The 21589-nt window shown below is 45.1% G+C and overlaps 1 protein-coding gene and 1 pseudogene across 1 annotated transcript in view; one reads left to right on the plus strand and one right to left on the minus strand.

The window, feature by feature from the left end:
* LOC146203278 (lysosomal aspartic protease-like) overlaps positions 1–3962 on the plus strand; it is a 40232-nt gene extending 36270 nt beyond the window's left edge. The window contains exons 5-7 of the mRNA XM_084602988.1: positions 45–186; positions 267–365; positions 3785–3962. Of these exons, the coding sequence (XP_084459114.1) occupies positions 45–186; positions 267–365; positions 3785–3946 (403 nt within the window). The 3' untranslated portion in view covers positions 3947–3962. The remainder of the gene's footprint in view (positions 1–44; positions 187–266; positions 366–3784) is intronic.
* Positions 3963–5912: 1950 nt separating this feature from the next.
* LOC146203279 (lysosomal aspartic protease-like) lies at positions 5913–14459 on the minus strand (annotated as a pseudogene).
* Between the last annotated feature and the right edge of the window lie 7130 nt (positions 14460–21589).

Raw genomic sequence — 21589 nt, forward strand, 5'->3', positions numbered from 1 at the left:
TGCCAACATAAACGAACGTGTTTTACTTTTTCCTCGCCGTTCAGCATCGCTCTCGGTGACACCGAGTTCTGCAGCAAGGGTTGCGAAGTGATGGTGGACACCGGCTGCTCGACGATTACTGGGCCTTCGGAGGACGTCGAGAGGCTCCTGAATATGATGGGTGGTACGCGCTATTCCGCAGGCCTGGTGCGCCATGTTCAGTTATTCTGAGGTGATATTTTTGTCCAGTATTACGCGCACAATGGCACTGATTTTCTTACGTGCAGAGTCAAGTGGACTGTAGAAATGTGAGCTACCTGCCTGAATTTGCCATCGCAATCGGAGGGAAGTCCTTCGTGCTGGAACCAAAAGACTACATTGTGAAGGTAGACTTGTTTCATTTTTTAATGTGATAGTCTTATAGGCGTCACTATGCAGAGTATCTGGTGTTTTCTACGCTAGCATTATTGGTGTCGTGGGCGAGAATTCACGAGCATGGCTCTGAGAGATGACTGTTGACGTGTGCCATAGTGGGGCACTGATTGGCTGCCGACCTCGTGGCCGAAGCTGCCAATTCAGGCAGCTCCTTTGAGAAGGGAATCGAGCCCCGGGGGGCCCTTGGATCCCGGGTCGTACACGCTACATCTACATGGTTTAGCTAAAAAGGGGCTTTATATCGATGTCGGGCGGTATGTTACATAATGTGTTAGCTTGCGACTGTATACGCTGATGCATATATTTGTGTTAACAGAGGCACAAATTAAGGGATTAGGGAAAAAGAGTCGCAAAGTGCATGTATGCGAACGAGGATTTTAAAGGGAATCCGCACACGGAGGTCATTAAAGTTGTGGCGTCATGCCGTCAACGTCGGAACCTAAGTGTCCTCTCGCCTTTGTCAACCGGGATGGTAGGAAGGAAGAAGAGAAATATGTGCTATGGAATTTAGGCTCGTAATCTGTGCCATGAAATTAGGAGACGCCTGCTTCTGGGAAAGAGAGCAATGGTTAGCCTTGACCGCCTAGTAAAGAGCAGAGACATTAGTCTGCCAACCAAGATCCGTATAACTCGTGCTATGGTCTTTCCAGTTGTGATGTATGGATGCGAGAGTTGGACTGTGAAAAAGGCTGACCGCCGAAGGATTGACGCGTTTGAATGGTGGTGCTGGCGAAGACTCTCGAGAGTTCCTTGGACTGCCAGAAGATCAAATCAGTCGATATTGTCGACCATAAACCCTGACTGCTCATTGGAGGGTCAAATTCTAAAGTTAAAGCTCCGCTACTTTGGTCATCTGATGAGAAGAGAGGAGTTGCTGGAGAAAGATTTGATGTTGGGAAAGGTTGAGGGTCGCCGGAGAGGGGGTAGGCAGCGAACGCGATGGTTAGATGGCATCCTCGAGGCACTGCAGATGAAGTTATGTGATGTTAGGAAGATAGTGAGAGACCGGAAAGCGTGGCGTGACATGATCCATAGGGTCACGAAGAGTCGGACACGACTGAACGACTGAACTGACTGAGTGAATCTCGTAATACAAGGATATCTAGCACTGCTGCTCTAATGGTTTGTATATATATATATATATATATATATATATATATATATATATATATATATATATATATATATATTCAAACCATACTTCGTGTTTATTTATCTTTCCCCTAAACCCATTACATTACGAATTTATGGGATTATCAAGTAATAATAAAAAAAAAGACAAAGTACAATCCCCAATGCTTTCCTTGGCCTCGCCGACTGTTGGCTTCTTTCCTTCACATATATATATATATATATATATATATATATATATATATATATATATATATATGTATATATATATATATGTATCCACCCGTATACTGGATGGCGGTTATTGTCCCGTAATATTACGCGAAGCATGTGCAACTCGTTCTGTTGTTCTGTTCAAATGTGCAGAGAGCTGGGCTATAGCTGGTTCTGCATACAGTTACGAATCATCATTCCACCACAAAAAAAATAAAAAGACGCGGAAGAAGGGTGGGTGGACACAGACGCCGGCGTCTGTGCATGCGTCCACACTCCCTTTATGTTTTTTTTTTTTTTTTTTCAAGGAGGGGGAGTGGATAATGTTTTATAATTCGGTCGAGAAGCCGTCGCAGTTTGGGATCGGGTGTTAAGAAGTATTGAGAATGTGACAGGGAAAATCGAGGCCTGTAGTTGATGGATAAGTGCTAGGTGTTTGATGGGAAGTGGGATGGGTGGTTAACACTAAAGCCATAATTGATTAATTATTGACGACAAGAACAAATAAAACAATATACTTCAGGAGGCATTCTTAGCTCTAAAAATACACACGCACACGAGAGAAAAGGGACATGGGACAGGCGCTGTCCCGTGTCCTTCCTTTTCTCTCGTGTGCGTGTGTATTTTTAGAGCTAAGAATGCCTCCTGAAGCTCAAAACCATTTAGCCCATCTACAAGTTCTTTTAAAACAATATACAGACATAAAAATTCAAATAGAAAATAAAACTATCAAATGAGATAAAAAGTGATGAGTCATTACGTCGCCTACCATTGTAGGCAAAAATCAAAAACAATGATGTGACTTCATACCGTAGTCTGTCAGAACTAAAAATGTGAAAATGATTATCATTATGGCACAATTCCTCGTACTAAACTTCCGAGTCAAAGTGTCGTCGTCTTTTGTAGCCTAAAAGTAAATAAAGCAAACGATCGAAAGAACGCTACCGCGTCTACTCTTAAAGCAAAGCTTATGTGCATTACATACTTTTATTGTTGTAATTATATCACTGCTCTAATGCACCTAGGAGGAAACAAAGAAACATCACGAATAAAAAAGAAACCCTGGCGATTACGATACTCGGCAAGGAAAAATATGAGCGCGGCTCTTTACATCGCAGGAAACCTGGCGACTTCGTCGTGATCGGCTTCAGCGGCGTGAGCGAGAAACATGCATCCGTTCTGTCGACGGTATAGTCCCGCAGTCCCACACTATTTCCGGTTCAGCAGCGTCACGTAGCGGCCAATCGGAAAAATTTTGTGAAGACGAATTATAGCGCGATTTCCACAGCTTCCTAGGGTGACTCGATAACTTCGGTCGACCAGCAATAGCTAACGGTAAACGGGATAAATTTTGCATAAACGAAGAACAGCGCAATTAAACACGCTATTAATCGATGGTTCTGTGGCGCTATGCATTAGCACCGCGTTTTCAACGCGTGAAGAGATAATTCAAATGGACTTGTTCGGGATTTTTCTTTCTCTCTTGTTGTTTTGCGTTGCTTGACCGGATATCTTTGTGAATGCGCAAGAAAATCTGGGGGCACACTTATGCTTCGCCTTTAGGCGTAGGATGCGATAGCGTTGAGGGGCGTCTCGGGATCCCAACGCCGTATTTTAACAGACTGCCGGAGATGTCTGTGCTCCGGACGACCATGGCAGGCTGCGGGAGGTCGAGCAGAACGTTGGGCCCCAAGCTGGCCAGTATCAACTCTGATAGAGTCGCCCTCTTTGTCCACCGATTAAGCAAACATCGACGTCGGCGGCGACGCTGCTCAGGCCAGTAATATCGCACCGTTCCAGAAAACGAATGGTGTAGAAAGCCAAAAGAAACAAAAGATATATACAAAGACATTGGTAAAACAGCACAGGAGAAAAAAATTAAGTTATTGTGTAGGCATTGTACGATAAGGAGTACAATGTTTAGCATGCGATAGATAGGTGCCGGCGGGAAAGGGCTTTGCATTATCGAAAGAATATCTACTAATGGGAGTTGATAAAACGCATTCTTTTTCTCGATCTTTTTTAGGTAAAGCGCGGCGAAAAGATTTCGTGCGTCGTCTACATAAAAGGCTACGACTTTGGCTCCGGCCGAGGGCCGCTCTGGAACCTCGGCGACCCGTTCCTTGGCCGTTACTTCACAGTGTACGACCGGGAAAAGGACCAGGTCGGATTCGCCAATGCACGCTGAGGGTTTGCTGACAATAAAAGGGCTGCCACGCGCAGGCAGCCACCCACTCAATATTGTCATGTGAAATTTTCGTGGACCTTCCTTACTGTGTAAACAAAAAATTGTTATGTCCAATTAAGAGCGATGAAGGATGTCTTCGTTATTAACGCTCGTTAGATAGGTACGATGTATAAGCACATGCTGTGGATATGTTAACTGAGGAGAGTGATACAAACCTTAAGTTCGACACCACCCATGCAGGCGCATAGATGATAGTGCAATTGTTTCTCCGGTTGCTTTGCAGGTTACGGATAGACTCTAGTTATCTGTCTTCTGTGTAACTCCGATTCCTGCAAAAGGCTAGGCTAATCATCTGAGTGTTTTCTGAGAGAAGGCTTGCGCCTAAATAAAACATAAACAAAAGCACTGGTGCTGCAGGGGACCAAAAAACCGAAAAGGAGACGAACAAGATGAGTGCAAACTTTCAACTCTTAGTATCTTTTATAAGCAATGAATTTATAAGCCATAAATCGACATGCTATCACATTTGTGATCATGATTTATTGCTTAGAAAGGAGAGCTCTTAATCGCTCAGGTAGAAAGGGGGAAGGCTGAGGCATGCGCGTCCTGATGTCTTCTCAGGTTCAATGCTTTCTCTCGCCATTCTATTTTTGCTCCTTCCTATCACATGTGGCTCGTTTGAAGCCTCGAAGTTCCTTGACTTACACACAAGAATGTGGGCGGCATGCAATTCTCATCGCTCGTTCTTAATTTTGCGAGCTTGCTTCGTTAGTAGATCATTCAGGCACCTTCCAGTGTGGCCAATAGAGCGACTAATGCAACATGCTCGCTACATCATGCAACAGACGAGGTGGATGGCTTGTAGGTGGATGGCACATTTTGCATGCAAGTCAAGGAATAGAAACCCTTTCCTGCACGAATGGGCTGTGACAAGAAGGGGCGAAAATAGAATGACAAGGGAATTATAGAAGCCTAGCATATTCTTAGATCAGGACGTACGTGTGTAATCAGTCCTTCCGCATTTCTGACCGGTAAATAACTCGCCTTCCTAAGCGCCTAACCATGGTCGCAAATGGAATAACGTGGATATCCTCTTTGAAAAATAAAAGTTGCTGAAAAACTAGCTCTTGTGGGGTTTATCGCCCTGTTTGTGCCCTCATCCTCTTCTGCTCTGCAGTTTGTTTATCAATTTTGCACCAACAGGACAAACAGGCTACGCTGTTCTCATTGAAAGCCACGCCCAGAGATTTCCGGGCTTCAGGAATCGCTCTAGCTACACCCTGAATAAAGCATACCTGCCTGTTGAGGACGGGTAGCTAGAAGTGGATAGTTTTTTTTTAAATCTTAATTCGCTCTCTTAAAGACAAGCGTTGGAAGAAATACTTTAAACTGAACACCAAAATTCCAAGTGTGCATGCAGCCTTCCACGCGTAAGCATGCCAAATTTTAGGGGTGGGCCATATAAATTTGGAGGTCACCACCGAGTTGTGCAAAGTCAAATTAGGTTTGGTGCAATTCGGACGAAGTGAAATTTTGCGGGATTTGTTGGGCCCAATTTCAAGGATGAGGGGGACTGAACTGGGGAACTGAATTTGGAAGTCACCACTAAGTTGGCCCTAGCGAAATTAGGTTGGACACCAATTTTGCTGAACCTCGAAAGAAATCAAATTTTGGGGGCCTAGGGACCAAGTTTTCAGGGTATCCCACCCAAATTCGGATTTCATCATTCCATTACCATACTCGAATTAGGTTGAACATTAATTTTACTTTAACTTTAACGTTTGCTGCAACTTGTGCCCACTCATGCGCAGTGCACAGAAGGAAGTGTGTACATGTGAATTGTGGCAACAAGAATAAAGTGCAGCATTTGCTCCATGACTTCCTTTACACTATGGGGCTCAGTTCTACAGGCTCTGTAAAGCTACATGTCATTGTATACAGGCAGCAGGCAGCGAAGTCTATATGTCTATACGGCAGGGGCGAACCCGACGCGGGTCTGGCTCCTGTCGAACACTGTGTAGTAGTTCTGCGCGAACAGTGCTCCGAGGATCCACAGGGGCTGACTCGGTCTCTGCTCCTGGGATATGCGCGTGTAGCACTCCACGTCTCCCGCATGGACAGGGATCTGGTTGGAGGTGAAGCAAAATCAGTATGGTATTGGCATGAAAACGAGACTGGTTTCCATCTGTAGCTTGCAAGCTCGAAAGTGAAACTTCTTTTTATTTCAAAAACCGTTCGTCAGATTAAGAAAACTGTGATGCAGAGAATCTTACCTTAAAGGTGTATTCCTCTCCTTTCAGAGGATAGGCTTCACCATTTAGGTTGAAGGTGATTGCTGGCAGCTCGTGGATTTTCTTGCAATCGACCTCATACTGCAAGGTTAGAAAGCGCAGTGTTAAATGCTATAGAGGATTAATTTTCGAAACTTAACCTATGCCCGCATGTAGCAGCATGAGACCTTTATGAGAAGCTGTGAATTGCTATAGGAATTCCACATCGCAAATACTAAAGACACGATAACTTCGATTAATATACAGGACACAAGTGCGGACGATTTGGGGTAGGTTTGCGCTGCACGTACCGTCTTTGCCAAAAGTAACCAGGCTGCATGTTTTGCTTCTCGCTTGAATTCTAAAGTCAACATAGAATCCCACTGCATGTTTTGCTTCTCGCTTGAATTCTAAAGTCAACATAGAATCCCACAGTATAAAAACTTGTCAGAAATTGAGGATAGGAGCTACCCTTTACTTTGCATATGTTTAGAGCTTCAGACGTTGTACGAAGTCTCTAGTACTAGACTGAGAAGCGGAGCACGCCGCCTGGTTACTTTTGGCAAATACGGTACGTGTCCAGGACCCGTCCGCTTAGCCCCGATAGTCCTGTGCAGGGTTTCCACTTCTTCTTTAGGGCCCGTGAGGAAAGATGTTCCAGAATCGACCACAGCGTCACAGCCACCAATGCATATATTTGTACCTTTACGTCTATGCTGCAAAGGGAAAACAAAAAAGGACTATAAGAAAGAACAAAGAGCGAAGAACAAAACTAAAAATGCGTGCGTGCATGGTTGGTAAAAAAAAAAAAAAAGCGACGGGGAAGAGGGGAAGGGGGCATAGTCTACAGTCCCTAAATGAAACGTAAAAAAGGATATATCGCTGGTTGTGTAAAAACAATGCCGTAAAGTCCGCTTCATTATTATATTGCATTTATTTTGGTATTATGACATCTTGCAAATTCAGTATGCGTAAATATCTGCAGTCTGTATTTTTGGCTTTGTATGATTCCTGTTCTAAGTAATTTGGGGCAAAGATGACGTCAGACGTGCTACGCAGATTTAGTGCAATTTAAGAGCACGCCTGTACGTAGTGCAAAATTTAGGTGTGTTTTTCAAATCAGCTAGCAGCTATACCTACGCGACCGCTTATTAATTGCATAAGAATTTTGCTCCTTAAAAAAGTTAGCCCTCTTTATGACCATCCAGACGCTCCTGTTTTTTCGTTGTTGGGAGAACTGGTAGACATAACTACCAAACATGATTGATAACAAGAAACGAAACGGGCACAAGTGCGTAACACAAATCCTTGAGCATTGACGCGAGCTGCGATAGGAAAGAATGTTTGGCAGACATGTCCTTTTCTTTTTCTCGCAAAGTCAGACCACCGGTGTGATTCCGGACCGGCCGATCGAGAACTGCAGTGCTAAACTTCTGACAATTAACCCTACGCCAGTGCCCTTGCTTTGTCTGGTGGCGAATTTCTGCCACCTCATACAGCCGAGGCGTTCGGCCAAACCAGTAGCCCGCCGTAGCCTTCTCTCATTCTCCCCCTCTCCTTCACCTGACGTAAATGGGGAGATGGAATTTCCTCTCTCCAACTTCTCCTAGCAGAAGGATGCTGACGAAGGCGCGAAGCTCAGGAACAAAGATTATATAAAAAGATCTAATGCTTAAGAAATGAATCCCTCCGGGACACACCCCAAATAGCAAAGTGAGCAGACATGACTTGAGAGTTATTTACGTAGGTTGTTGCGCATTAGGACTTCTCAACTGCTTCTAGTGTCTTTAGTCATTACTTAATTATTTCAAAATAAAAGAACATTAGCTCGAGGGAGCAGCCCATCGTTTATACTGTACATGGCTTAATGCTAGTTTATGAAAATCCGTATGGCGTTTAGTACGTTGCTTTATTTGTTTATGACTATCAAACAAAGTCCAGCTGACTGCACAGCTCTCTATATTCTTTCAAATATCTTCAGTGCTTGTCTGCTACCAGAACTTTCCTCTACAGTGAAGATTATTATTCCGCCGGCGTAGTCGTAATAAAGTTCATCACGCTCTTTTCGGGGGAACGCTGGCCCATTAGCAGGTGGTGAGTGAGCGTGGATATCCAACGTGTTGGGATTTATTTCTGCTTGTCTCATCCCCCATTGATATTCGGCCCCTAGGACTGGCTAGCCCAGTGAGTGTCTTTACGCTCCCATGAATGCGAGACTTCGAAGATCGATAAGCTTTGACCTGGTAATGTTTCTGAACAACAAAGCTGACTCAGCTTTTCAAATTGTTTTGGCAGCGCCTTATTAGACATGTTGTGGAGATCTGGCTCACAACAGATCTCAGCAGGCATTTATATAGAAGTGTTCATCGGTTTGTTTATCAGCTTCCTTCTTAACAGCGGTGCCGGTAGCTTTGGACAGTGTTCCTGCAGACCTGACAACTTCATTAGACAGGCTGTTGGAGCGACTTCAATGAAACGAAATGCTTGAAAAGCCACCCTTGAACTAAGCTCATGGCCTCACTTCGGTAAATCAGCAAATAGGAGTGTTTGGGGAGCCAAGTATATGTGAAAATTGAATGCGCATGAACAAAAAATATCCTCAAAATATTTTTTTTTGTCAACCTCCGAGTGTATCCGACATTAAATATTATATGCATACTTGTTTAAATAACTATTCTAGTGTTTAAATATTTAGGAGAAAGCTTGCTTGTTTGCTTGGCTTAATATTTCAGCTTCATAATGAAAAAAAGTTACACCGATAAGGGGGGGGGGGGGGGGCAGCAGATGAACTTGCAGCGAGATTATGTAGTATTAACGCTTCTGAGTAAAACATAAACGCCGAGTATTTATTTTGGAATATGCGTAGTTACAATAGTAGTTGTTTTTAGATATCAATAAAGAGGCTTACTTTTCAGTGGGTAGAAGAATATGGGGATGAAATATAAGCTTAAAAACATGATATCACTCAGCGGTACCGATTTTTTTTTTCTGAAGTGAAGGACAGGATTTCGGATGGGTAGCACAGCATCTCCATTACAATACCGCGAAAGAAGCCATTAAAAAGCTTTAAAGCGCACTTTTAAGATAGACGGAAATGAATACTTTTTTTGTATCGAAATTTCAAATGCATGCAAGCTCGGTGACGGAGCTCCTGCACTTTATATTCCAGGTCAGATTTCTGGCATTCTGTTTCTTTAAAACACCTTTATTTTTCTGCACGTAATCTGCTTCGTCAGAAAATTCTTACACAGCAGCGTCGCTCTGAAATTTTGTTTTCAGTGACCACGTTACATAGGGAGAGAGGATAGCACTCCAGTCTGGATACACTGCTATTAGTTTTTCTCGCACCCTCATTTCGTCCTCCCCTGCTTTTGTCTTCTCACGACGCGGTTCTGTGTCCATCTTGAGGGAGGAAGTTATGTTATCTACTTCCGAATAATAATTATAATTATTAAGAATGCAGATGGAGCATCTTCGCTGCTTGCAGGCCGCTTCACGATTAAGGTATAGGCGTTACAGCACTGACGTCTGTGCCACTGACGGCGCTAGCTAAGGCAGGCGAGGGTCTTACCTTCAAGGTTATCATTTCTATGTACCTACTTGGGCGAAAAAGCAGATGCCTGAATTTTTATAGGCACCAGCTAGCCATCTGTGTCATCATACTTCTGTTGCAGCGCTACTGACAGGCATACACAAAGAAGTGACACAAGTGAAATCGTTCATCAAACCGTACTTGTCTATCCTGATCTGCCATGAGCGGCCTTGCTGACTGACATCTGACATCTCCCGTGTGGCGACTTGGTTTGACACCGCTACCCGCCGAAGTAAATCTCTCCCCCGTTGTGCTCACTGGGCTGCCTGGACAGGTAGAGCGAGAATACGGTCTGGGGAAGGAGGCGCTCCTTCACCATGGCGTCGAAGAGAGGCAGCTGGCTGTTCGGCGAGATGCTCGGGAAGGCCAAGCCGAAAATGCCGTCGTACTTGGCGTTCCTGAACAGCCTGCCGTCAACGTGCGTCGTCTCGGCGAACTTGTACTGGGTCACTGTGCCCGGTCCAATGCCCACGTTGTCGATGCTTATGATGCCTCGCGCCACACCAGCGCTATAGCGGATCCTGATGGAGCGTTCGTTGGCGGTGTAAGTGCTGGACTGGGTACTGTCGTACTTTGAGTGATGATATGCGACCAGTAGAGGTGTTTACGAAGAGGGCAAATGAAAATTCAGAGATAATGAAAAATGTTGCTAAGTCACATTTGCACATTTACAACTGTTGCGGAAATGAATTTTCGTACATTTCCAAAAGAGCCCAGCTATTTTATGAAGCCATCTTCTGCATTTTTACTTTTACCTCATGGCAGAACAGGCGTCCCGAGGTAGCGGACGCTGTCGCCTCCCATTGGGAATTCTCAGATTATGAATGTCTAGAGCTCCTTGGCAGTGGGCTGTTCGGAACAACCCGGCCACCAGCCAGGCTGCAGAGAAAAACCGCTTGGTTCTGGGAGCGAAATGCCGAGAGCGATGTGCGCTTTCTCGCTAGTGTGAGCACGGCCTATCGCCTAGACACGGGAACAAAAAAGTGGAAAGATTCAGCTGCGAGCATTAGTGCGACCAATGGGGGGTCGGTGAACGCGAGAAATCTTCAGGTGATTTGACCGTGCTGGTTGATGGCGTTTTGAGGACGTACGATCCCATTTCTTTAAGGATGTTCCGGCTGTAATAGTTGACGCTGTATAACGAAATGAATGAAGAAGTAAAGAGATAGTCACCGCATTCCATGCTGGAATCGCATTTTGCCGACGGCACCCAGAAGTTGCTCCAACCCGTGTCGATGAGTAGCTGGAAAGACTGCGGTGGAGTACCAATAGTGACGACGGCCTGGTACTGCATCTGTATGGGACAGAGAGTGGACAGTGAACATACCGGCGTTCCTAATGTCAATGCTTTAGGCTGAAAAGCGTCCAGAACTACTTGCATGAGCATTCGGACAGTTGCAGCTGCTCAGCTATTCTTATCACCGTAACAAGATGAGTGAGAAAAAAAAAATAAAAATTTCGGAGCTGGATGAGGGCAGAAGATACCTCTCAACTATTCCTAAGTGGACGATAAAGCTGTTTTTCTAATCATTGCGCACTCCACATGGATTGGATCTTTCTTCGTTGAGTCATCTTGGAGAGTTTTCTGCGTTGGGCAACTCGCAGCCGGGTCATAAAATGCTTGTTTGAGTGTCAAAGACTTGCTGAACGTAAAGCATCACTGTACGACCCCTTGAACATGGCGGGTGAACAGATTTGAGGAATAGAGTGCACCGCAGGGCTCTTCTCGCTCAGGCATGGAGAGTTCCATGAGAGATGCATGAATAATCACAAGTAGTGCACAGATATGTTTCTTTTTTTTTTTCTTACAGCTGCTGCATGGCCATTAACATAAAGTTCAGAGGAGCGGGAGTAGGGGCACTGTTGCCATCCGCCACTAATATAGTTGCGAAGCCTTAGTACCCTAAACTTAGCAACAAAGCGACTTGTGAACACCCCCATCCAATGTTTGGTGATAAGGCAGTCTTTTAGCAGCCAGCCATTACTGTCAGGACAACATATACAGAACGCACTAATTTGACCATGAAACTACAACATCATAAATTACATTTCTGGAACGCTTTTACCGTTGGTCTGCTTTGAAGTAAATCATATTTAAACCGGATTGAGCATTTACTCAAGCATCATCATCGTGTCTTTCTAGATGATCGAATATTCCTGGAAGTACCATGAAGGTGCAGCACCGGGTGGACATAACCTCTTCTCGGTGTTTTATCTGCGTTCTTTTGACCGCACAGCAGCCTCGCCGCAAAGGCTGCCGCTCATGGCCAGCTTAGTGGAGGCTGCCAGGCCTCCAGAGGCATGCCGACAGGAGGCGGCTTTGGTAACAGGCGGCGCAATGCTTCTGGTGTAATGAGGAAGAGCGATTTCTTGTGGGTGAGCAGGACTAAAAACAGGCCTTCCCCGTTTACTTCTTGTTTTCATTCCATTGGCTGACATTAGGAAAACTAGTCGGTATGACGCCACTCATGATGAGCCCTACGTTTTTCAAGGTGTTTCTCGCCAGCGAGAAAAATAAGTGCTTCTGGAAACCTTCGGGTACCGTGGGCGACAGGGAGCTAATACTAATTGTGCATTACTTAATGACAATCGTATGACTGCTGGCAGACAGTGAACTATTAAAATACATAATAAGGAGGTAGTGTCGCATTCGTCTTACATTCTCGAAGTTCGTGAGGTCCACGGGGATGGGGTCGCTATAAAAGGCCGATGCGTAAGCCGCGGCGCTGTCTCATTGGGAACAGTCCATCCAAGTTGGATACTGAAAAGGGTAGAATAGAAAGAAAAATATTTATCATGCATGCACGAAGATCGCTAACAGTACTTTACGCCTGTAGAGCGGGCCAAGCTACAGGGAACGGCCAGAGGACTCTTGGACTAAGGGGCCTTCCTGGGAGTGTCTGACTTAATTTTCATTAAATTTTTTCTCCTCCTCCTCCTACTTAACGCTATTTGCCAAAAATGAACTAATACGTTTGTAGGCTGGAAGCACGACCGCATTTGCACGGTTAAATGTATTGTTTCATGAAAACAGCAAATGTCAAACCATGCTCCTTTAAAGGTCTGTTTGTTGTCGCAGAAACGGAGTACGGATTATCGGGGTTCCGCTGACATCCAGAGAAAAATGTAAAAAGCCCTGCGGGCTTTCATGCGAAAGCCACACCGTGCAATACCTCGAAACAAAAAATTAGTGACTTGTAAGAACCTATATGGTATTCACTCTTTGATTCTTCAGAGCCTTTAAAATGTGTGATTTTTGAACTTGTGTTCCCAACAGCGTGCAGCAGAATACTTCCTTTTGTCCACCTCGGCCTAGCTTGCTACTCAGGCTAAGTTCCAAAAGCCCCTGACACCTTAGGCAGGCCAGTTTGGTTGTTATTATTATTATTATTATTATTATTATTATTATTATTATTATTATTATTATTATTATTATTATTATTATTATTATTATTATTATTATTATTATTATTATTATTATTATTATTATTATTATTATTATGCGAAAGAATTAGAAGCCGCATCTGGAAGAAAATATTGTGTCGCTGAAGAAGGAGCCCGTCAGAGAACCACCTGCCAATATAATTTTATTGATCAATTGCAGTCGATTGCAAGGGGATTAAATTAATTAAAATTCAAACAAGCTGTCAACAGTGACCTGACGCAATAATTTATTGATGTAAATGAAGTAATATAACTTAGATAATCATGAACATGCTACTACCCGGCACGGCTGGCAGGTGGTTTAGGGGAGAAAAGAAAATTCTCCTTAACTTGGACTACACAGATAATGGGCGTCTGACATACAGCAGCTTTGAGATAATTATCGTGAGACAGAAGGGACCGTTGGGATAAAAGAAGATTTTAATATCCCGGTTCATTAAAGCTCTTGCATTATCAATTGATAAGGTACTCTAGGAAGGCCCAGTAAGCTTTAATTAGTTCAATATTCAGTTATTTTCATCACTTATTAAAAATTAATTCCCATAAGGCATCAGAAAGCAAACACAAATTTTTAAACGTAGTGCACTGCCGTCTGGGTTAATGAAAGCGATTCTATGTAAGGACATGGTAAAATGTAGCAATAAAACGCCTGCACAAACGTGGAGCGAGATAGAGTGACTGCCAAATTGCTTAAGTTCCCTTTCAGTTCACTTTCATATCCAGGCTGTGTTCAGTTTGCGTTCGCCTCCCTTTTGCGAATATTACACAATTATTGAACGTTGGGCTCCTGAACATAGAGCGGCCTCGTGACTGCTGCTTGTAGCTGCGTCCATGCTATGAGTGAGTGTCTACCTTATAAGTGACCAACTGCCGTTTAGTCCGTTAACGTTGTTGCCCTGGAAACCTAATACCTTATTTGGCTAACATAAATGCGGCAGCTATGGAAATACATAGGCAGGTGTTCCGAATGTGTCACACTGTATTTCCGTATCCCATAGTCAATAAATAAAGAACGTTTGTCAAAAAAAAAAAAAAAAACAATTTCTCTAACGTTTCAAGAACGTATCGTTTTATCAACAGTTGAGTCACTGACAAAAAAAAAGAAGAAAATATGCCAGGCTCAGCGCCCTCATGGGTGTTTATAGACTGAAGCTTGCGAACCACCGACCAGAGCGAGCACTAGAAGAACCGTAGCCTGGAGCCCCATGGCGATGGCTGTTATTTCGGTTATCTGCCTCCAGAGGACACTTAACTGCCCTGGGGCTGTGGTTTTTAATCCCGCGCTAATGCTCTCCATATCAGAGTGTGTCACCAATGGCAAAGACGCGGGGACTATTGTTTTTCTTTTTTGTTGAGGCGGCGTTTTGTGCGGATACGCAAACTTCGCGTTCACAATAATATGAGCTTGTTGTTGTTTTCGTCCTCTCAGACTCGAATCAATGTCATTGTTGTAATTTGCATCGCGAAGCGTCTGCCATGATATGAGGGCATATCTTACAGCTAGTGGTAAAGGTGCGTAGCAACAAATGTAAGCTTCCAGGGAAAGAGGAATGTCTATACTGTGGTCGCAACGTATAATCTGCGTGACAGGAAGACCATGATTATAGGTATGTTTCGAGAAATAGTGTCACCGTAGAGTCAAATCAGCTTGAGTCTTCTTATAATAACGGCGAAAACATTTTCCGAATATAATAAGCGTTTTCAAGCAAATGTGGCCATCGTTCTGTAATTTCAGAGCTTAACCTCGTGCATAACTGGAGATGACATGCATGTTTATCACCAGACTGCTTTCAAACTATGCATTAAGTGCTGAGGTGCAGAACCGCGTTGTTAATCCGGGGGTGAAGAAAACCCGGAGGACACGCTCAAAAAGGACAGTACTTTTGACATTAGGTCCATTTAAACACACGGAGGATGCCTGCGCTCGACTATGTACAGTCTTTGTCAAAAGTGTATAGCTCGGAGGTTCTGTTTCTGAGCCACTACTGCGGCTTAAGGCATTTCCAGTGCTCCGAATCTCTTTAAAATAAGATTTTTGTCCTATATCCTCTCCAGTGGGAAGCACCTACACTAGTGTTAATCAGCGCCACTACACCGCTGAGAAGCAGTCTCCCTGGTCTCTACACTTTTGACAAAGGCTGCATCTGTATATTCGGTTTCAGAGAGCACATCTTAGGCGCCCGTTCATGGCTCGAGCGGCGTTGACTGCGGCGTAACCGGGGGAAAGCTGTAGGGTGGCCCAGAAGCCACCTGATCGCATCTGGCAATGACAAACCTGGGTCGCAAAATTCTGCTCGGCTTCCTGCAACCTTCCAATGTAATTTGGCACACATACGACTCGGACAGGCTTGCAGAGTTGGGATGCCGAGGGACCTAGTTTGATTTGTAGGGCTTAAAGCCCCAAATCGACTCTCTATGAGACAGGCCCTGAGGTGAGGGGCCTCGAGATGCTATCGCGTCCTGCACGTAAAGGTGAAGCTTAAATGCAGGGGCTGGAGGTCCCACGTGTCCACTCCATTGCAAGCATTGCGACTAACGGCAAGCGTTATGAACGATACTGCTAAGATGCTTGGAGGCTGAAGTGGGTAGCTGCGAGAAAAGAAGAAGATGGAAGTTGGTAAGCGGAGAGAAAAAGGCAGATGGGTGGGCGCTTTGAGCGAAAATCACGAGAATGGTTTTTGCATGCGGGGAGTTGGCAGGCCACATGGCTCGCTGGCATAGAGATCAGGCGAGATCCCTTGTGTATTGGCTGAGACAGCGTTTAAAACGCAGTCTCCTTATCAGCGGGCTACAGAACGTGGCTAGAGGGCCGCAGAATTTGATAAGATACGGTACTTAGACGACGCATGAACTCCTCCCGAACGGCAATATACTTTTATGCCTGGCATTGATATGTGCCTGCGCGATATCTGTTAGCTCCAGAAAATTTTTCTTTTTTTTATTCCTTTGCTTGGCGTTACTGTACTCAGGCGCTGTACATGTCTAGGCTTTTGGGACGCGTGCTATTCTAATGTACAGCTATGAACATGCTGATGCGAAGAATGGGAGCTTGCTATTCTTGGCAACATTTTTCTTTTGAAGCTTTCCTGCTCTCGCAGCGAATAACTGTCATAAAAACGGTCGTCTGCACTTTGATAATAATAATGATGGAACTGTGGAATATAGTCCCTTTTCGTCAACATATTGGTATGATTGGTTTAAGCTTCCGATACGTAGCAAGGTATTGCTTCTGGTGTTAGTCCTGCGTTCACATTGACTTTTCATAAAAGCCAATGCGAAGCATTTGTAAAAATCTAAGCAAACTGTGAAAAATTGTGAGATGTACATTTAGCAACTTATTGATAGAAATGGTCTAAACGTTTGAAGGGTACCAAAATTTTGCCTCCAAACTTTGGCCTGCGCCTACAAAAAGAAAAGTCAGACTGTCAGACTGCCAACGAAGGCCAATAGGACGTGTTTTTGAAAGTTAATAGCAAAATAACTAGAAGTTGGCGAAGGAAGCTTTACGGATATATTTATCGTTACTGTGGTATTACATAATATTCGGAAAAATCATGTTCAAAAACTCTTCGAAAGAGTGGACCTTACGTTAGCTATTAAGTGAAAATTGTCCACTGAGGTTAATACGGACACAAAGGCAAACGATTTTTTTTCTTCTAAGATGTGCAGACAGCCGGTTATTTACATTTGATTTGTTTAACAATTTTATTCATATGCTGGACAGTTCCTACCGGACAAACGTGAAGGCTAAGCTGGCCATCAGTGCAACGTATCTCACATGTTAAGTGCGTGATGGCTGATCTAGCGAACCATATAGCGGTCCGTTTTTTAAAGACACACTCAGGGGCGTAAATTCTTCAGTAGATGGCGTTTTATGTGTTCCAGCAATCCTCGATGTTTGCTCTGATGGCGCTTAAGTGGTCAAATAATGTCTTTTTTTTTTGTTTTGTTTTTCTAAACTAGGAGATGGCGACACGAGATGGCAACATAAAGCATCAGATGGTGCTTTCATCCGGGCTGTTTAACGCAAATGGATCAGTGGTAAATTTTTGTCACGCATTGCTCACGTTAAGTTATATGTGAAAAGTTTTCAGTTTGTAGTGCTTTTAAGTTTTTCATTGCCTTGAGGTTGGGTTGCCAACGGCTCTTGCATAGTAGCCATGTGTTGTTGCGTTTTCTTCTCTTTTATTTTCGCATAAAGCTGAAGTTCACAGCCAGCATTCGCTCTGGCATTCCTTTCACCTTTATCCATGATCGCGCTGTGCTGCCAGAAAGGTTCCTAATTGCACTGCAAACATCAATCAATTCATTGCCGTTTCTGCGCGTGTGATTCCAAATAACCGGCGAAGGCAAACCGCGAAGTATCAAGAGCGGTGCTTTGCGCCCAGTTCACTGGCGGCTAAGGCTTAAAAAGTGAGGCCGAAGGTAAAAAAAAATATATATATATATCAATGGCACTAAACGACTTCTCTTAGTACGTTTCTCAAAAACAGCGCAAGCTGGACAAAGTACAAGTCAGAGTAGGCATCATAGGCGCTGTCTGGCAACTAAGCGTTTATTCACAAAACGCAGAACATATATTGACAGGCATACACTAAAAAAAACAAAACAAAATTATCATTCAAGCCGGCCCGTCTAGATACGAAAGTTCCTTTGATGCAGGACAACTGATGATCCACTGGCATACGTGGGCTCATTCCTGCTGATATAATAGGCCTCTGTAACTCTCTTTATTCAATTGATTAGGATGCAGGAACAAAATTGTACTTTCATCAAGTAAAATAGGCTTACCTAAAAGTAAAAGGCTTACACCTAAGACATTGCATACAGTGCTTGGAAAGGTTCGATGGAAGCGGTTTTCCTAAAGGCAGGTTGTATTCCTGTAAGCGAACATTCCTGCAACGGAAAGTTTGACCAATATGGTACGGCAAGAGGGGAGCGGATTATGGTACACCACTCTTTTTTCACGTTTGAGATACCGGTTTACGTGGTTCACAGAGCACATCATCTCCTTACCATAGACGGAAGAACAAGAGCCGCGGTCCTACCCTGGTACACAGACTGAACCCACGTGTCTTGGGGTCGAAAATAAAACATACATACCATATCTTTTACCCTCGTTTTTTAGTTAATGTGAAAAGCTGCTGACATACGGAAGACTTGCTACCTTCTTTTTCTTTCTGTATCAATTACCAAGATGCTGTACACAAGCTCAAAACCGGTGCGTGGCCAGGCCTTCATGCAGGAGGAGAACAGCCGCCACCGGGCCTTCTCCGACGCCCGCTTCGCCGGCCTCCTATAGCGCTCGCCTGCTGGGCCGATATGGTGAGGGGCACTGCGCCCGTCTTGCAAAATATTGTCGCTCAGGGCTTCATGCAACGGCCTGTGTTCTTGGTGTTAGGACAGCTCTTGCTGTGACAGAAATGAGGTCTGCTTTGCCGATTTTGACATCGATCACTACTCAGGAGAGGTGTTCAAAATGCTCAGGTGCTGCAGGAGGGTTTCAAAATGTGCTCCTGACAGCTTTAGACTAACGGTTAAAAGGTGCACAATTTTCCGTCATAATAGAACAAGACCGAAAACGCTTAGGACTACAGAACATGTGCGGAAAACGATGCGATTTGAAGGGTAACTGGTTGCAACGATGGTGCTTTGGCCGATTTTTAACGACAAATGGCCCTCCATGTTTGCGCCAAATGGGCCGAATATTAGAGCGAAAGCTCTATTGCACCAGGTTTCGCCAAGGTCATCGGGTGAGACAATTTGACCTTGAAGCCAGGAACTTTCAGCTGGTTTAACAATTCAGTAAGTCGCTTAAATTTGCTTTGACCAATTAACCTAACGACCCGGACTTATGATCCTTGACCTTTGACATGGAAGCTTGACAGCAAGCGTAAAGGCCGACCCACATGGAACGATTTTCCCGCGGTAAACCTTGCGAACTGCCGCCCGGCGGCCGTTTGCCGCCGATCACGCCGGACCAGATAGAGAAATTTAGTTTACCGCCGCCGCTTACCGCGGCCGTTTACTGCTACCGCGCACCCGGTCAGCACAGCACGCGCTGATTGGTCCCTGCGTGCGGAGTCCGGCGGAATTTGACACCGCGGCGGTGGCACCCTGAGAAGGGTCAAACTCGAGGACAAGATGTACCCCGCGGGGGTATGCATGCAGCAACACCTTTCTTCTGGAGCACGAATTTGATTGTCTGCTGCAATATCGCCGAACTCCGTGCTCCACACAGACCGTTCTAGAAATTTAAGCAGCAATAATAACAGAACGAAGCATTATTCGGAATCAGCAATGTCTGGGAGAACTGAATGAAGTGCGGTCTAAGTATGCTGCTACACAGTCGATTATGGCATGGAATGTACTTTCTGCTTTGCCAAATATGACGGCGACGGCTTATTTACTTTTGTTTCCCGCATACCATAAATTCAGTCGTTACGCACACAGTCGTGGTTACTCAAAAACAAGAAATGAAAGGACGTGTTCTTCAGACGTCTTATGTGGGTAAGGGCACCGCGGAGGTTAAAAACATGACGTGACATGGTCACGTTGTACCAGACGTTGCTGCTCACCCAGAAATACTTTCGGAATTGCATATAATTCACACATTTCACGTCTCAAAGGCATGTGACGCAAGTACGTTACACGCTTGACGCGTCAAAGGCTCTGCACACTGCGTGCTATGCGAACCGTAAACAGACACTCGCTATCGTTGAGGCGGTATATTATTGGCCCGATGAAAAGCTGGTCGACTTTCGGGCGTTCACCGTGTTTACGCTGTGTGCGGTCGATTGTCATACCGTCTTCTTAACCAGACAAACTTGGCAGCAGTTTATCGATTGCGGCAACCATCCGTGCTATTTTTCTCCATCGCGTCAGTCTGCGTGCTGACGCGAGCACATCGAGCCGGGCAAGCAGGCTTCCCTGCAGCGCGCGTCCCGCAGTGCTTGCCGGGATTGCACCCCTGCCAACCACCGATTTTCTGGGTGCGTGACGGGGCATGAAAAACTGCCCCGGCCAGGTGCGCTTCCAGTGATCGAGGACAGCGGGTGCGCACCGGTGCGGTTGATCGAGGATAGATGGTGCGCGCCAGGGTGCCCGGTGCACACTTATGCGGGTGATCTAGGATGCTATAAAAGTCGCTCCTGAGCGCGTCCATCGTGCGATGGCAGCACTTGCTACCACTCCGCGTCGGCTGCAGATGCATGCGCGCCGATGATACGAAAAACTTCAGAAAATTGTGCAAAATTTTGTTGTTCCCTTAAATAATAAGCCGAATGTCAAAACTGAATCCTTCTTGAGGATCGCTGAGCGGGTCGGGTCGCTGGTATAAGAGCGACAGCTACGATGCATGCAAGAACTTTCTGCTGACAGCCTGCAGCTGCCGCCGTTGTGACGCGGCTGCTCCGCGTCCGCTTGCATGCGACCTCCGCTAAGAAGTGCAGCCGAAATCAATATATTAATATTAGAGAATTGAATTGGGAGCTAGGTAGTGCTATGAGTAGAGCATTTATTATAGCACGAAGGAATTTCCCAGCGCCGTTTCTTATACCATCGATGTGGAAAAAAATAGGCCTAGCGACGACTAGGGAGTAGAGCACTGCGTCCGCCGGGCGGCACTGCTTTGGTAAGGTCGCGTCATAAGGTGCTGTGAGCGTTGTGATTTTGATTTTGCCTACTTTGAGGATGCAGCTGAAGCGGGACCTTTTTCGACGTTCCGTTCAACAACACTCGCTCAAACCCTGCTTCAGAGAGACGCGCAGAGAGACGCGATAGGGACGCAGTACGCTGTTGCTGCGGCGTCGGACGTACTCGGAGGTTGTGTATAAACGCTGTCGGGCGCCATTTTAGACGCTGCCTATTTGCATTTAAAAGGTCATTTCGTGTGAAATGTGCGTTGTTGAAGCGGACCAACTTGTGCATTTTCTCACTGAGGCGCCGACGCCGCTAGCCGCCAGTTTTTCGCTGCATGTGGACGGCACAGCGACGGTGCGTCGGCGTTCCGCCACGTCGCATGAAGTTCGCAGAGAAAGTTCGCTCCTCGATGGCTTTTAACCAAGGCAACCAGAGCTCTCACGCCGTATTTAGCTTTAGAAGAGTTAAACCTTCAAAATTTTCGTCGGTGCCTTATCCCTCCGGCCAACCTCAGCGGGTGGTAACAACGCTATGATAAATGAGTAGGTACTCCTGGTTTCTTGTACCAATTGCTTGCTCCCCCGGATTCCAGGCGAAGAATAAAAGAAGGAGCTCTACCTTATTCCTTAATTATTGTAGACCTAAGAAAAAAAAAGCTCAGACGATCAATGAGATTCATGCGGCATGCACGCGAGA

Source organism: Amblyomma maculatum, chromosome 1 (genome assembly GCF_055883805.1).
Source record: "Amblyomma maculatum isolate TAMU_Amacu chromosome 1, ASM5588380v1, whole genome shotgun sequence".
NCBI lineage: Eukaryota > Metazoa > Arthropoda > Arachnida > Ixodida > Ixodidae > Amblyomma > Amblyomma maculatum.